The sequence below is a fragment of the Apodemus sylvaticus genome, chromosome 17, assembly GCF_947179515.1.
Source record: "Apodemus sylvaticus chromosome 17, mApoSyl1.1, whole genome shotgun sequence".
Classification (NCBI taxonomy): domain Eukaryota; kingdom Metazoa; phylum Chordata; class Mammalia; order Rodentia; family Muridae; genus Apodemus; species Apodemus sylvaticus.
The window spans coordinates 44107531-44125458 of NC_067488.1; the positions used below are offsets into that span (position 1 = coordinate 44107531).

Below are 17928 nucleotides of genomic sequence, written 5' to 3' on the forward strand. Positions count from 1 at the left end.
CGGTTACTGAGGGAGGTCTTAGGAACTTTGATTTCTATTTAAAATGACTTCAGGTGGTTCCTTCCTATGATGGTACTAATGCATCATTTATACCTTCATTCCTGGGAAGCTCACGCCCATTTCTTTTGTGTCCCTTATTCTTTCCCTGAGCACTTTTCTGCTTTTAATTTCAGGCCTGTACTATCTAGTTTTGTATGTCAACTTGACACAAGCTGGAGTTATCACAGAAAAAGGTGCCTCCCTTGAGGAAATGCCTCCATGAGATCCAGCTATGAGGCTTTTTTTTTTTTTCAATTAGTGATCAAGGGTGGGAAGGCCCTTGTGGGTGGTACAATCCCTGGGCTGGTAGTCCTGGGTTATTTAAGAAAGCAAGCTGAGCAAGTCAGGAGAAGTAAGCCAGTAAGCAGTACTCTCAACAGCTCTGCATCCACTCCTGCCTCCAAGTTCCTGCCCTGTGTGAGTTCCTGACCTGACTTCCTTTAGTGATGAACAGCAATGCGGAAATGTAATCTGAATAAACCCTTTCCTCCCCAACTTCTTGCTTCTTAGTCATGATGTTTTGTGCAGGAATAGAAACCCTGACTAAGACAAATTAGTACCAGCATAGTGGGGTATTCCTGTGACAACCTGACATGTTTTGGGGAGGACTATGGAAGACCTTTGGAACTTTGGGCTAGAAGAGCCATTAGGTGTGGAGATCTCTATGGGATGTTCTGTAGGAGCTTAGAAGATAATGTTGAGAACAGTGCAAATGATGGAGGCCAGACTTGTGAAATTTCAGAGGGAAGGTGTCTTAGTCAGGGTTTCTATTCCTGTACAAACATCATGACCAAGAAGCAAGTTGGGGAGGAAAGGGTTTATTGAGCTTACACTTCCATGTTGCAGTTCATCACTAAAGGAAGTCAAGACTGGAACTCAAGCAGGTCAGAAAGCAGGAGCTGATGCAGAGTCCATGGAGGGATGTTTCTTACTGGCTTGCTTCCCCTGGCTTGCTCAGCCTGCTCTCTTATAGAACCCAAGAGCACCAGCCCAAAGGTGGTACCACCCACAAGGGGTCCTCCCCACTTGATTACTAATTGAGAAAATGCCCCACAACTGGATCTCATGGAGGCACTTCCCCAACTGAAACTCCTTTCTCTGTGATAACTCCAGCCTGTGTCAAGTTGACACACGAAACTAGCCAGTACAATTGACCCCTTGTCAACTTGACACACAAACACATTACTATTAAGCCTCAACCCTTACTTTCTTATTCATCCCCAAGATCTAAATTACTTTAAAAGTCCCACAGTCTTTACATATTAAAAGTTCAATCACCTTAAAATCTCCAATATCTTTAAAATTCAAAGTCTTTTAAAAATTCAAAGTCTCTCAACTGTGGGCTCCACTAAAATACTTTCTTCCTTCAAGAGGGAAACATATCAGGGCACAGTCACAACCAAAAGATAAACTCAAACTCCAATGGTTCAATGTCTGGGATCCAACTCACGATCTTCTGGACTCCTCCAAGGGCTTGGGTCACTTCTTCAGCTCTGCCCTTTGTAGCACACAGCTTGTCTTCTAGGCTCCAGCTGCCTGTACTCCACTGCTGCTGCTGTTCTTGGTGGTCATCACATGGTACTCACATCTCCAAAATTTTGCTATCTTCCACTGTAATTAGGCTTCACCAATAGCCTCTCATAGGCTCTCATCAGATTGACAAGCCTCTGCTCCTATGCATGACCCCTTCAAGTCCTGGGCCATCAATTGCAACTGAGGCTGCACCTTCACCAATGGCCTTCCGTGGCCTCTCACTGTGCCAAGAGCCTCAGCTGCTCTTCATGACCCCTTCATGCCTTCAAAACCAGTACCATCTGGGTGACTCTTACACAGTACCAAGTCCAGCCACAGCACAAAACACAACTTTGGCTATCTCTGGAACACACTCTCTGTGCTCTCAGAAAACACTTCCAAGAAGATTTCATCTCAGTGATGCTGGTCTCTTCTTAATCACTGCTAATTTCTTAGCTCCAGCTAACCAGCATCAATAGTCCCAGAAACACAAAGGTTTGCTTTAGTGGTTCTGGTATCTTGTTACTCACAGCTGATTCTTCAGCCCCAGCTAACCAAAACCACAGAATCTTCACAATCAAAACATGGCCACTGTAAGAGTCTTTAATCTTCCCTCTGAAATTTCACAAGTCAGGCCTCCATCTTTTGCACTGTTCTTAACATTGTCTTCCAAGCTCCTACAGAACTTTCCACTGAGCTCTTAATATTCTAATGGCTTTTCTAGCTCAAAGTTCTAAAGTCCTTCCACAGTACTCCCCAAAACATGGTCAGGTTGTCACAGGAATACCCCACTACGCTGGTACCAATTTGTCTTAGTCAGGGTTTCTATTCCTGCACAAACATAATGACCAAGAAGCAAGTTGGGGAGGAAAGGGTTTATTGAGCTTACACTTCCATGTTGCAGTTCATCACTAAAGGAAGTCAGGACTGGAACTCAAGCAGGTCAGGAAGCAGGAGCTGATGCAGAGGCCATGGAGGGATGTTTCTTACTGGCTTGCTTCCCCTGGCTTGCTCAGCCTGCTCTCTTATAGAACCCAAGAGCACCAGCCCAAAGGTTGTACCACCCTCAAGGGGCCCTCCCCATTTGATCACTAATTGAGAAAATGCCCCACAACTGGATCTCATGGAGGCACTTCCCCAACTGAAACTCCTTTCTCTGTGATAACTCCAGCCTGTGTCAAGTTGACACACAAAACTAGCCAGTACTGAAGGTTAAAGACTCTTATCAGAGACATGGCTACTTTTAATTGTGAAGATTGTGGTTTTGGTTACCTGGGATTGAAGATTCAGCTGTGATTAACAAGATACCACAACTACTAAAGTGAAGCCATTGTATTACTGGGACTATTGATGCTGGTTAGATGGAACAAAGAAATAGTGGTGATTAATAAGAGACCAGCATCATTGAGGTAAAATGAAACACTTCTGGGAAGTGTTTTCTGAGAGCACAGAAGAGGCTGTGTTCTGGAGATAACCAAGGTTGTACCTCATGCTGTAGCGGGACTTGGTAATGTGTAAGAGTTCATCAGGTAGTAATGGTTTTGAAGGCATGAAGAGATCATGAAGAGCAGCTGAGGCTCGACATTGTGAGAGGCCGTGGAAGGCCACTGGTGAAGGTGCAGCCTCAGTTGCAATTGATGGCCTAGGACTGAAGGGGTCATGCAAATGATTTGAGACCTGGCACCATGAAGAGAGCCTATGAGAGGTATTGGTGAAGCCTAGTTGCAAGAGAAGACAGCAGTATTTTGGAGATGCCAGGACCATGAGATGATCACCAAGAAGAGCAGCAGGAGTAAAGTACAGGCAGCTGGATCCTAGAAGACAAGGTGTGTGCTACAAAGGGCAGGGCTGGAGAAATGACCCACGCTCTTGGAGGAATCCATAAGATTGTGAGTGGACTCCAGACATTAGATGGTTCAAGTTTGATTTTGCTTTTGATTGTGACTGTGCCTAGTATTTTTCCCTCTTGAAATAAAGTATTTTAGTGGAGCCAACAATTAAGAGATTTTGAATTGGGAAGAGACTGAATTTTAAAAGATATTGAATATTTTAAAGGGATTGAAAATTTAATATGTAAAGAATGTGGGACTTTTAAAGTTATTTAGATCTTGGGGGTGAATAAGAAAGTAAGGGTTAAGGCTTAATAGTGTCAAGTTTACAAGGGGTCAATTGTACTGTCTGATTTTGTTTGTTAACTTGACACAAGCTGGAGTTATCACAGAGAAAGGAGCCTCCCTTGAGGAAATGCCTCCATGAGATCCGGCTATAAGGCATTTTCTCTATTAGTGATCAAGGGTGGGAGGGCCCATTGTGGGCCAGGAGTGCTTTACTATGCCTTAACCTCTAACCTCTGTCCTAATTCTTCCTCACATCAGTACTCAAGATGAACGCCTCCACTCTGTGTGTGTGTGTACTTTAGAGTAGTCAGGAGAAAATAATAAGGAGTTTTATGAATAAAACTCCAATGAGCCTGATTTTATTACCAGTGCTGGGCTAAGATTTCTAGAGTCTGACCCAGATCATTTTCTTGTAGCCATATTAATTAAGCACAGCACACATTTATGGGAAATATTCAAATAATAGTCAGCTCAGCCCCATGAGTACAGCAAAGTTTAAGACATGCTTACATTGAAGATCTTTACATATCGCTTCATCCATAAGATGGTTCCTTGTTGACTTAGAAACAATGCTCAAGATAAAGGTCTAGGAGGAAGGAATGGACTGAGATCAAAGTAAAGCCTCTTGGTGTCAGGGTTGGCCTGGTCCAAAGATTAGATAGTCTCTTAGGCTATTGCAAAATACAAGTGATATCCCTCACAAAGATGAATTTTATATCCTAGAAGCTATGGTCAAGGTTTTAAAGGGAACTGGTTTGGGATGAATAAAACATTAATTCTTGAAGATGCAGGCCAAGTCTGGCTCATCAGACAGTGAAAAATCACAGGTTGTGATCTACGTGGACTACATCCAGTCCCGGCATTCCAGGAGAGGTAAGCTCTGTGTTTCACTTTCCTGGCTTCCCCAGTGCTTACCCATGGACACAAGACCTTCTCCAATCTACTTGTGTGTTACTCCAGACAGTCATGGCCGAGACACAGGTGTGTGAAGACCTGCCCATCTGCTGCTGAATTGTTTTGGTTTTTTTGTTTGTTTGTTTTGTTTGTTTGTTTTTGTTGTTTTCGAGACAGGGTTTCTCTGTTATAGCCCTGACTGTCCTGGAACTCACTCTGTAGACCAGGCTGGCCTCGAACTCAGAAATCTGCCTGCCTTTGCCTCTGCCTCCCAAGTGCTGGGATTAAAGGCATGCACCACCACTGCCCACCTGCTGCTGGGGTGGAAGCAGACACAATTAACCATAGCCAGGGTACTGTGGGCAGCAGGAGGCTAGGTTTGGTTCGCAGCCCCATGGGTCAGGTCTCACTCGTGCCTAAGGCCTGTGCTTTGATCTGACTGTCTGAGATAGACCAAGAGCAAAAAACAAATAACAGATATTAAAGATACCTTGATACTCTAGGTATCAAGACCTGAAGAGAGTATGTTTGAACTTCTAAATGCACTTCTTTGTCAGAACCTAAGAGATCTGCGGAAGAACCACAAGGCATATACACTAGAGAATTTTTTTTGTTTTTTTGTTTTGTTTGTTTTGTATGTGTGTGTGTGTGTGAGTGTGAGTATGTGTTTGTCTGTGTGTGTGTGTATACACCCAAGCAGGGCTTCACAGACACACTGGCAGCTCCCCTTCTTGAAGAGCTCTGAAGCTTTCCCTTGTTTTCTTTGCATCTTCCCCACTCAGCTGCACCACAAGTTTTCAAGTGCGTAGTCCACACTTTAAAAATAAAAACTTTTTATTCATTTATTGTGAATTTCCCATCATGCACTTCAGTTGTACTCATCCCCCCTATCCCTTCATGGCCATCCTCCACCCTTGCAGCCTCCCCTTCAAAACATAAAAATAAAATAAAATAAAAAATAAGGAAAAACATATTGACGTGCTAGCTGTGGTGAGGCACAGTGTGCCACACAGTATACCCTTCTGTTCAAAGAACTTTGCTCACAGATGACCATTACAATGAGTCATTGCTCTGGTTGGAGACCAATGGCTTCTGCTACACTATCAACACTGGGTTATCTACACTAACAACACTATCTGATGTTGTTGCCCTGTGTCATGGAGATCCTGTGGTTTGGGATTTGCAGGACCAGCAACTTCATGTGCTCTAGCAGTTCATAGTTGGAGAAGATAGATGTTGGGGTGGGCTAACTCTAAGCCCTGAACCTCTCCCTGGGTGGTAATTGAGTTGGTCATCCCACCATCTCTCCCCCACCCAAACTACCAAGGCCAGCTCTGCTGCCTTGCCCATGTGAGTCAGGGCCAGCTCTCCAGCCTGTGGAAGCTGGCGAGTATCAGGACCAGCTCTCCTGTGCTCATGCCATCAGGGAAGCTCTCCTGCAGGGCCTGAGTGCCTCTGCCAGCAAGGCAGTGGGCAGTCTGCCCTTGTAACACACAGGGAATGGCCAGGTCAGTAATGAGTAGACACCTGTAAACCCAGGACCTGGAAGCAGAGGCCAGAAGAGACTTGGACAGAATCAAGGTTGAATAAGGAAGAAATCTCCAGAACCCTACTCATGACTCAACTTTCATGTCCCCACCAGCACCTTGGCCACATTCCTCCATCTATGCTTATCCCAGGGGAGAAGACTACAGGGACAAGACTGCCCTGGTTGAGTGATAGTTCTATTTTAAAGGATCTCTACCCTGACAGATCTTAGCTCTTCAGGACCTCCAAGAGCAGGGAGTATTGTTCATAGCACCCATGTGTCCAGGGTGCTGTCCATATCCAGGAGGACTCCTGTGATGTTAACTATAAAGGTTCTGGTTGTATCTGGGATAGTAAGCTCTCAAGGCCAAAATGACATTATGATGGATCCCAGGTTGTCAAAGTGTCAAGTCAGGATTTTGGAGTGAGGGCATCCAATCCAGACTAGGACTCTAGGAGAGGCAGTGTGAGGCTTTGTTTGCTCTGATCCAAGCCAGGAGCCCCTGCAGGAAATGACTTCCACCTCTAGGTCAAAAGATTCTGACAGGGCAGCCCCTACCCACCATTGAGGGCTGATCTCCTAGGCTTCCCCACCACAAGCAAGTGCTCTTTGTAAGAGGGGGAAGCCTCTCTCTTCCCCCAGCATCAACCCACCCAAACCAAGAGGTCCCCCATTCAGAGCTGGCTAACATGAATTAGGTAGTGTGGCTGGCTGAAATGGCAGAGATGTGAACTGGCAGTCAGGACACAGTGAACTCAGTGTAGCAAAAGAAAAACAGAGATCTTGACTGAGAGAATAAAGGGTTTATTGAACTCAACAGGGGACATTGAGCTGCATACATGGGAACCCTGCAGGACCCCATATGTTTATGTGGAGATGGTGGTGGCGTAATACCTTGGAATTCTGCCTCTTCCCTGTGATGGCCTCATGCCTCCAGGGCTAAGAACAGCAAGCCACAACAAGATGGCCTTCCAGGAAGTACAGATCTGAAAGCCCTAGAGAGGGCTGGGGCACCCACCCAGCAGGGCTATAAAGTTGAAACAAGGTGTTCCACCCTCTACCCCCACCTCAGAGCTTCTATAACTCATAACTCATCACTAGATGGCTCCAGGAAGCAGTGGTTACACAGGAGGAACAAAGGACAAAGGTGGGGGTCATTGGAAGGGCCATCACAGCAAGGTCTGCAGGAGGACTGAGCCCAGGCTGAACAGAAGCACCCCTGCCATGGTCCAGGTGCTGCCTCCAGTGGGAACTGCTGCATTGCAGAGGTCTTCTTTGCAACAGGAAGTAGTCACGTTGACAACAAAACCCAGGATCTCAACATTTCCAAGATTAGTAGGGCAGATGGGAAGGCATTGATTGTTCTTTACTTTTAGTCTTTGAGTGTCTGCAAAACATCAGGGAGTGACTCACATCTTATACAGAGACAACAGAGTATCCCAATGGCTGGGCCACATGTTACCAGGCCTGGATGGCCCAGACTTGTGTCTAAGGCATGTTGAAGCCAGACATGGTAGCTCAGATTTGTAAACCCAGGACTTGGAATACAGAAGCAGGAGAGTTTTTATGAGTTCAATTTCAAACTGGGCTACATGGGGACTTTTAGGCTATTCTGGGGCTAGAGTGAGACCCTGACTCATATAACAAAGAGATGAAACAAAAATCATAACTGTGGGACAGTAAGGAGGCTTGGCGGATAAAGTGCTTGTTTTTATAGGCATGAACCCGCAGTTCTGATCACTAGAGCCCATCAATAGATGGGCAGGCATGGTGGCCTACTTGTATGTCTAGGCTCAGGACACAAAGATGGAGATCCCTGAGATGACCTCACAGGCTAGACCAGTTCAACCTGCAAGCTTGGGTTTAAGTGTGAGATCCTGCCTCAGTAAATAAAATAGTTGTCACAGAAGATTCCCATCAACTTCTGGGTCCCACACACTTGTACCTCCTGAGTACATGTATATTCATTCACATGTGTATATACATGTACCCTTACACACAATGAGCTGGGGAAGTAGAGTGCTTGCCACATGGATGCATAAGAACCCAAGTTCAATCCCCAGCAGCCATGTAAGAGCCAGTTGAGCATGGGAGGGCTGGTTAGCATCTCTGTGCTGGGGGGAGGAGAATTGGGAGGTCCTGGGGACTCTCTACCTTCCTCCTCTCCACTCCCAGCACACTTGGCAAATCCTAGGTCCCAGTAAAAGATCTTGTCTCAAAAAATAAGGTGGTTGGGACTGGAGACATGGCTCAGCAGTGAAAAGCACTTGTCACTCTCACAGAAGACCAGAGTGTGGTCCTGACACCCCATGTGCTGGTTTATAACCATCTGACATTCCAGTTCCTGGAGAACCAAGACTCATTTGCATAAAAATTAAACAAAGCTTGAGGAATTGTGCTTTAGCATGTCCTCTGAGATTTGTTTACAATACATTGCATGCATACATATATATGCACCCACATTTATAGATACACACACACATACACCACAAACACATACAACAAAGACACAGCACAGTGTAAGATTCCCCCAGTGGCACAGCAGAAAGGACAACCAGCCTCTCAGACTCTTGCACTTCCCCAGGCAGTTATATCTAGGAGACCTGCTCCAGGAGACAGGCAGGCTGTGCTCAGGAACAGGAAACTGGATAGCAGGGCGGGGCTGCTCCTGCCTTGTCTATCTGGAGGATATGCCTGGAGACTGGCACTTTGAAGGATCTGATATGTCCTAAGGTCTCTTCATATCAACATTCCTAATTCTATTCCTTTAGCCTAAGCTGCAGATTCCTTCATTATGTGCAAAGACTCACTGGATGCTTCCAGCCCTTCTGTTCTGTCACTGAACCAGTGAGACCCTGGATATAAAGTACAGGCAGGAGTATCACTTGACTACACTGGCACCCGAGGGGGATGATGCCTACCATGCATGCCAGCGGGAAGCCCTACTTTATGATCCACATCTCATCACATCCCTGGACCCCAACAGCCCCCACTTTGCAGGAGTCCCCACTCCAACCCCAGGAAGCTCTACTTAGAGGGAGGGGAGCCATGGTCCACAGCAAGTGACAGACCTGATCTTTTCTCCCAAACTACCCTTACCCATCTTTATATAGGTCACAGGGAACTTACCCACAATAACTTCTATCTCCTGAGCAACACAGAATCCATCAGGGTACTGGCAGGGAAGTGATTTGCAAGAAATATCAACTGGGACCCCTACACAATGGTAGCACTCCAGCCCCTGAGCTGAGAAAGAAGCAAATACATGAGGGCTGGGCACGCCCTTCCTAGCCCCAACCTCTCCTCTTCAATGTTTTTACTTCCACTCAGCTGCTGGTCCCTAGGACAGAGCAAGGACATTACTGCCCGGTCACCTCTGCCAAAAGCAAAAGTGAACCAAGAGATACTATTGTTCAAATATGCTTGGTGCTGCTGTCCCAGCTAGGCAGCCCCACAGGAGAGACCTGCATCCCAAGAGGTATTAGAGAGACATAATTGGAAATGCTGTCTTTTCACCATATTGGAAAGACACAGATACCAAATGTCTGCAGAAGCAGTGAGTGTGTAAGGAGGTACTGGGGCCCAGATGGGGAGGGTTGTTCTGACCTGTCCCACCCTACACCTGCAGACCTGGGCCCTGGGCCCTGGGTTTTGGATCATGACAGAGCACTGAACTTCCCAGAGTCCAGCTCAAAGCTGAGGCTCACCATGAGGCTTCCAGCAACACAGATGTAACTAGAAGTACAGTGGTGTCTGAGAGCTCAGACCTCTTAGAGTAGGGAAGTTCTAGCACTGGGGCCTCATGTGGCATGGGCTGGGCATAAGAAAAAAATCAAATGCCAAGAGTTAAGGATTCCAAACCCCTTGACTTGGCAGTTGGGGAGGAAAAGAAGCCTCAGTCAGTTTGTGTGCACACAGTCCAGTGGCCAGATTGGGAGGCCAGGGCAGCAGGGTAGAGTCTAAGGACAGGCTGCTCTGGTGCCCAGGGCTTGTGCCAGAGGGAATGACATCCAAGAGTCCTGCACTTGGTGATGGTTGCAAGGCAGGTGCTTACCATTTACAGACCCAGTAAGCACCCAGCACCGGAGCCTTTACCCACCACAGTCCAGGCCCCAATCCCCTGACCCCAGCACACCTCTCTCACCAGGCACACAATGGAGGTGCAGGTGTACCCACAACCCTGAGGCCCTTTTCCATCTCCATTGTACCCTCCTGCCCCTCTCTCATTTTCCATCTCACCTCTTTCTGCACACAGTAGGGCCACAAGAAGGATGAACACACAGGACTTTGTAGCATGAGAACTGTCCATCCTCAGAGAAGGGGTGCACAGGTAAAACCTTGGAAGTTGGAGCCAGTCAGCAGAGCCCCAGTCACACCCTGGGTTCTCACAGGGCTCAGGCGTTCACTCTTCCCTCCCTCCACCCTCCACACAGCTTTCCCCAAGGCACACATGTCTGCCTGCTTCCCTCATCCTCCACCCAGCCAGCTTTTCCTTCCCAATCCCACACTCCCACCCACAGCCCTATCCTGAGGGCTCTTCCCTTTGCCACCCAGCAGCTCCCTCCTGACCCCAGTCCTTACTTCCTCTCTGACCAGGTTGCAGTCACAGCAGATAGTTCTGTCAGATGTGGACTGAACTAAATACTTTACTTTCTCAACGCTCCTCCCATCTGGCATCCTGAGAAGGGAGGAGTTTGGTACTTACTTCAGGCAGGAGAACACCTTTATTGTGTAAGATTTAGCAAGGTTTGTTGGTCACCTGTTCATTCCAGATTTATAGTAGTTGGGAAGGGAGGACCATGCAGTTGGGGAGGGACGCGGGGCTGGGGGAGGTAAAGGACAAAAGGGCGGGGCCACGGTTGACTTGCACTTGCCATTCAGAGAGCAAGGGAAGGAGGCAACTTGCTCAGCATTTTGCTAGTTTTTGTTTTGTTTTGTTTCATTTTTTTTTTAAAGACAGAGTTTCGCTATGTAGCTTTGGCTGTCCTAGGACTTGGTCGGTAGACCAGACCAGCTCCAACACATAGCTCTCAAAGGTGTACTGCAGCTGTTGCTGCTTCTTCTACTACCACTGGCTTTTCCCTGTTTCTAAATAGAGGGTAAGGGGTGCAGTGGCTCGGAGCCCACAGCCCTCCTTCCTATAAACAGGCAAACGCCTGACAACCACCTGCAGCCTGGCTCTGGTGAGCAAGCCCCCAACAGGTTCTTGCACCCACAAAGTGAGAGTCCTGAGCCAAGAACTCATTGACAACTGGGGTGGAAGGTACTAAGCAGTGTCTGCTGTGTTTGGGTGATAGGGCTGCGGGTGCTGTTAGCATCTGGTAACTAGAACCAGGGACACTTCATGGCACGAGACTGTCTTATGCAGAGGAGGAATGACCGCAGTGTCCCTGCTGCCTCCATGAAGAAGCCACATGCTCATTCTCCCTGCTCCAGTCTGTATGTCCCCTGTCCCTACACCTATGAGGTCTTAGTCTAACGTTTCCCACAAAGGACAGAGTTTCCCTGGCCTTTATGTCACTACCATGTAGCATAGTATCGTAATAAAGTAAAACCTAACAAATTAGCCAAATGTTGATGGCATCTGTGTCCCAGATCTACGACAATAGTTAATTGTCTTACATCACACAAAAGGAAGGACAGAATCAGAGAAATAAGCCCAGGTGTGTTTATATGTTTGCTCAGCTTGATCTCACTTTTATGTTCTTAGTCTCCTTCAGTCAACAGAAGGAGGGTTTCAGAGAGGTGTGTTATTGCAGGTGAGCTTAAGGAAGCAAAGCCACCATATAGTGTTAGGGTCTGAAAACCGCCTAAGAAAGACCCCAGACTCAATTAGTATGCAAAGCCAAAGAGTGTTTATTCTACAGAAGTTCCCAACATGTGTGTGTGGGATCAACTATCATCAAAATGGTTTAAAATGTACCTGTTATACAGTGCTTACATAAAGCTTGACAAAATGTTTTTCGTGTTGTTGTTTGTTTTTGTTTTGGGAGATCTTTGAGACAGCGTCTCAGTGTCCTGGAACTCCCTCCTTAGACCATCTGTGTCCACAAGGCTCTCAAGCCTCCAACTCTGTGTAAGCCAGCCTGGCCTTGAACTTGAGGTCCTTCTGTGCTGGGATTACAGGTTTGTTCCCCACACCCTGCTCTCCACAGCCTGTATTAAAGGATTTACCTGGAAAAGCAGAACCATCAATAAGGTTCTGTAATAATTAGGAAGAGCTAAGGGGGAAAATCATCCAAAATGCAGAATATGAGGTCCACACACAAAGCCAGTGATGTTGTTTATAGACTACCAATGAAGAGCAAGATGAAGTGAAGGGGAAAGTTCTTTTTACAATAACCTAAAGAAGAAGCAGACACCCAGGAATAAATTTAAACACAGTGGCACAAGCCTGAGACATTAATATCCGTGAAAGAAACGAATGTGAGCCTAAATAATTGGAAGGGTCCTCAAGGCTTAAAAATAGGAAGGGTTTTTAATTAATTAAATATTAATAATTAATTATTTTTCATTTATTAATCATATATGTTTATGTGTGCACAAGCATGTCATAGGTGCATGGGTAGTGGTCAGAAGGAGTTCTCCTTCTACTGTGTGGATCCCAGGACTCAAAGTCGGATTGTCAGGTGGAAGGTGGAGGGTTGAGAGACAGGAGAGAAAGAAGGAAGGAGGGAATGTGGAGAGAGAGGGGATGAACAAAATAATTAGCAGCTCTGACTGAAGTTCACATGAAATTGGAAGTCACAGGATTTGGTGTGGAAAACCTGTAATCACAGGACTCCTAAGGCAAGGGCAGAAGGATCAAAAGTTCACGAGCATCCTCAAAGTCTCAGTTTCTGGGTTATTTGAGATCCTGTCTCAAACAAACCTAAAAAACAGAAGCCAGTGTGATACAGACAGGCAGACAGGAATGAGCGGAGTCCGTAAGCCCACACTCATGTACATGGTGGGGTGATTTTTAACAGTAGTGCCATGTCTGTCTATAGTGAGAATGAGAGTGTTTGCACAGCTGTTTCTGGAACAGATGGGTGTTGCCGCCAGCGGCCACATACGAACCGGAATACCTGGAAGAGAATTCTGAGGTTAACGGGAAGGGGGCGAAAGAGAAATGAGTCAAGAGGACAGTTGCCCATAGAGACTGACTTTACTATCATTTAGCCAATATTTATAATCTATGGAAAAACCACCCTGCCCCCCAAATGGCCGCGAGTTCGTTGGGTCTTCTTCTCAGCGGGTTGTCTGCTTTCAGTCACACAGTTTTCTGCTGGTCTCAAGGTGGAGCTGCGCTGAGGCGGCCTTGGTAGTTAAGGTGAAAATGGCTGTATTGTTCCCAACCGAACAAGGGCCGGAGATAACGCCAGGGGAAGGGTGGGAGTTGCCAGCCAGGAGGGTCACAGCTAAATGCTGTGGGGGGAAGGGACAGATGGGTACCATCAGAATCTAATGATCCTTACCTCACACCCCACACCAAAAAAATAATGAAATAAAATAAAATGAAATAATTAAATCAACCCAAATTGATCCAGTGTCATCTCAAAGGCTAAGCAGCAACCCAATGACAAATTCTTTGGCCTTTAAGGAGGAAGGCTGCTCTTCTCTCAGAATTTTCAGCTTTTGTGCTTATTAGTTTCAGATAATGTCCTTCAAAGAAAGCCACTTAAATCCATCCCAGAGACCCTGACATCTCTCATCCAGACCCTAACCTTGTTGGATGTCATGTTAAATTCAGCCCCTGGGGGCACTCATCTCTGCAGTTGAATTTGGGATTGTGACTGGGCTACCTTCTGCCCTGACATAGGAGATCAGTCTCCAAAGTGTTAACTCTCTCCCTTACCCTCCTGCTTTGTATAAAAAGATGAGTTTTGGGACTCTCATTTCCTCTTTGCTTGGCATACCTGAGCTGTGGGGAAAATCCACTGCGTTCAGTTACAAAACTGCAGTTGTTACAACACAGGAGAACACCATCGACCTTGATGTAGTGATGGTGCATTACATCAGAATACAAGCCATAGGACCAGGGAGCCTGGAGACTCCACAGCCTTCTGTGAACAGTGGAGCAGCTGGGACAGAAGACTTCCTGCCACCATTTGCACCAGGGAGCCAGGAGACTCCACAGCCTTCTGTGCATAGCCTGCCAGGACAGAGTGATTTCCCAGCAGCACTTTCACTTTTGAGCTCAGAGGAGCTTACAGGCCCACAAGAGGAACAAACTCCAGCCAGAGACAAGAATACCAACTAGCACCAGATGGCAAAAGGCAAGCACAAGAACCCTACCAACAGAAACCAAGGCCACATGGCAACATCAGAACCCAGTTCTCCCATCACAGCAAGTCCCAGATACCCCAACATACCAGAAAAGCAAGAGTTGGATTTAAAATTGTATCTCATGATGCTGATAGAGGGCTTCAAGAAAGACTGAAATAACTCCCTTAAAGAAATACAGGAGAACATTGGTCAACAGGTAAAAGCCCTTAAAAAAGAAACACAAAAATCCCTTAAAGAAATACAGGAGATCATGGGTCAACAGGCAGAAGCCCTTAAAGAAGAAACACAAAAATCCCTTAAAGAATTATAGGAAAACACAAACAGTCAAGTGAAGGAACTGAGCAAAACCATCCAGGATCTAAAAGTGGAGGTAGAAACAATAAAGAAATCACAAAGTGAGACATCTCTGGAGATAGAAAACCTTGGAAAGAATTCAGGAGTCATAGATGCAAGCATCAACAACAGAATAAAAAAGACAGAAGAAAGAACCTCAGGTGCTGAAGATACCATAGAAAACATTGACTCAACAGTCAAAGAAAATGCAAAATGCATAAAGCTGGTAACCCAAAACATCCAGGAACTCCAAACACAATGAGAAGACCAAACCTAAGGATTATAGGTATAGACAAGAGCGAAGATTTCCAACTTAAAGTGCCAGTAAGCATCTTCAACAAAATTGTAGAAGAAAACTTCCCTAACCTAGAGAAAGATGCCCATGAACATACAAGAAGCCTTCAGAACTCCGAACAGACTGGACCAGAACAGAAACTCCTCCCAGCACATAATAATGAAAACACCAAATTCACTAAAGAAAGAATATTAAAAGCAATAAGGGGAAAAGGGCAAGTAACTTATAAAGCCAGACCTATCATAATCACACCAGACTTCTCACCAGAGATGATGAAAGCTAGGCCTGGGCAGATGTCATACAGACCCCAAGAGAACACAAATGCCAGCCCAGGCTACTATACCCAGCAAAACTCTCAATCATCATAGATGGAGAAACCAAGATATTCCATGATAAAACCAAATTTACACAATATCTGTCCACAAATCCAGCCCTACAAAGGATAATAGATGGAAAATGCCAACACAAGAAGAGAAACTACACCCTAGAAAAAGCAAGAAAGTAATCTTCTTCCAAGAAACCCAAAAGAAGATGCCCACACAAACATAAAAATAACATAAAAAATAACAGGAAGCAACAATCACTATTCCCGAATATCTCTTAACAAGTGGACTCAACTCCTCAATAAAAAGACATAGACTAACAGAAATATTTTTCATGTAACTCTTCAATTTTATCAGAAAATGTTTGCAATTCCCCTTTTAATTAATTTAGTAATTTTTTTATGTCTAACATTTTATCTGCATTATTTTTCACGATAATCTTCAATTTTACTATGCCTTTCTATATATTTCCTCTATTTTATCAGATATGTTTTCAATGTAAATCTTTGATTTTATCACAAATGTTTCTAATTCCATCTTCAATTAATTTAGAGTTGTTTTTTTTGGGGAGGGGATTGGTTTTTTGGATTTGGTTTTTTTCAAGACAGGGTTTCTCTGTATAGCCCTGGCTGTCCTGGAACTCACTGTGTGCAGACTAGGCTGGCCTCGAATTCAGAAATCAGCCTGTCTTTGCCTCCCAGAGTGCTGGGATTACAGGCATGCCCCACCACCGCCTGGCTAGAAAGAGTTTTTATATCTACCATTATTTATGTAAAAATTTACATGAAATAGTCAATTTTAACATGTTTGTCTATTTATTTCTTGAATTTTTTTTTGTTTCTTTGTTTGTTTTGTTTTTTTGAGACAGGGTTTCTCCGTGTAGTCCTGCCTGTCCCAGAACTCACTCTGTAGACCAGGGTGGCCTTGAACTCAGAAATCCACCTACTTCTGCCTCCCAAGTGCTGGGATTAAAGGCATGTGCCACCACCGCCCGGCTATTTCTTGAATTTTGCCAGAAATATTTTCCATGTAAATCTTCAATGTTATCTGAAAATGCTTATAATTCCACCTTTAATCAACTTAGAATTATCTTTATGCCTACCATTTTACCTACATAATTTTCATGATAATCTTTAATTTTAACATGTTTTTCTATATATTTCTTCAATTTTTTCAGAAATATTTTCCATGTAAATCTTCAAGTTTTTCAGAAAATTTTTATAATTCCACTTTCAATCAACTTAGGAATACTTTTGTGCCTACCATTATTATATCTATATAAAATTTTCCATGATAATCTTCAATTCTAACATGTTTTTCTACATTTTTCTACAATTTTATCAGAAACATGTTCAGCCGGACAGTGGTGGTGCACGCCTTTAATCCCAGCAATTGCGGGGCAGAGGCAGGTGGATTTCTGAGTTCCAGGCCAGCCTAGTCTACAAAGTGAGTTCAGGACAGCCAGGACTACACAGAGAAACCCTGTTTCAAAAAAAAAAAAAAAAACCAAAAGCCAAAAACAAACAAACAAACAAACAAACAAAAAAGGAAATATTTTCCATATAAATCTTCAATTCTATCATAAAATGTTTCTATCTCAAATTTCAATTAATTTAGCAATATTTTCACATGTCTACCACTTTACTCTTTAATTTTTCATGAAAATTGTCAATTTTAACATGTTTATCTGAAATGTTTTCCATGTAAATCTTTAATTTTATCATAAAGTGTTTTTACTTCCCTTTTCAATAAATAAAAAAAGGAGAGTTGAAGGGGTAGATGTGATCACATTTCATACATGTATGGAATTCTCAAAATAAAAGATTAATTTTTTTTTAAAAAAGAATAGAAGCAAGCCATAGGAGAGACCCTGGACATGAGAATAAAAACCTTAAGCCGGTTGTGGTGGTGCTGACCTGCAGTCCCAGCACTGGGACATGAGAGCAGGAAGAACTCGAGTCTGAGCCCAGCCTGGGCTGGAGAAGTGGCGCATGAGGAAGAGGACTTACTGTACAAACAGGAAGACACAGGAATCTCTGTGCCCAGGGAAAAACCCTAGCGTGTCTGTGCTGTCTGTAAGCCCACCTTTCCATCCCTCCACAGGCAAAGTCATACCTTTTAGGCAGACACTCTCCATCCCTCCCCCAGCCCCCAACATTCTTCCCTCCATCTTTACAAATGCCTCTGTTCCTCTCTTCTGAATACTTTGTGTAAGCAGAGTCAAGCAGTGCACACCTCCTGGGCCTGGCTTCTTTCACATATTCTAGAGTGCATCCCAAGTTCTGACCATTCAGCATTCTGTTCTGTTCTTTATATATATATATAACACAACCATATCTCACTGTAGCATGGCTTTAGGTGAGTCAGCCTTCCCTAGGGTACAGTCTCTTGGCCAGGTAATTGACAGGACCAACTGAATGATCTCTCTTCTAGGGCAGAAATACAAAATGTTCTAATCTTTGGAGCACCCAGAATGTCCTGTCTTCCCAAGGTCAGGGGTATTATGTTCTTTCTCCCAGGACTTAAGTAGTGGCAAACCAGATGTTTACCAGGAAATGGAGGTGGGGCTCTGAAGGAAAGTTACAGTAAAGGAGCTGCACCTTGCACTGAATCATCTCC

The 17928-nt window shown here is 44.8% G+C and overlaps 2 protein-coding genes across 6 annotated transcripts in view; both read right to left on the reverse strand.

Moving 5' to 3' along the window:
- Window positions 1–6878: 6878 nt before the first annotated feature.
- LOC127667283 (lymphocyte antigen 6A-2/6E-1-like) overlaps window positions 6879–17928 on the reverse strand; it is a 141039-nt gene continuing 129989 nt past the window's right edge. For all 3 annotated transcript variants that reach the window (XM_052160254.1, XM_052160253.1, XM_052160255.1), the window contains exon 5: window positions 6879–7157. The gene's annotated coding sequence lies outside the window, so the exon portion shown is untranslated. The remainder of the gene's footprint in view (window positions 7158–17928) is intronic.
- The window catches only part of LOC127667285 (lymphocyte antigen 6A-2/6E-1-like), a 141039-nt gene continuing 129989 nt past the window's right edge, over window positions 6879–17928 (reverse strand). The window contains exons 1-4 of one of the 3 annotated variants that reach the window (XM_052160258.1): window positions 10796–10879; window positions 10330–10427; window positions 9220–9336; window positions 6879–7477 (exon numbers count right to left, since the gene is read on the reverse strand). In XM_052160258.1, the coding sequence (XP_052016218.1) occupies window positions 7260–7477; window positions 9220–9336; window positions 10330–10399 (405 nt within the window). In that variant the 5' untranslated portion in view covers window positions 10400–10427; window positions 10796–10879 and the 3' untranslated portion in view covers window positions 6879–7259. Of the gene's footprint in view, window positions 7478–9219; window positions 9337–10329; window positions 10428–10671; window positions 10746–10795; window positions 10880–17928 lie in introns of those variants that run through there. The other 2 variants (XM_052160257.1, XM_052160256.1) reach the window with 2 other exon arrangements.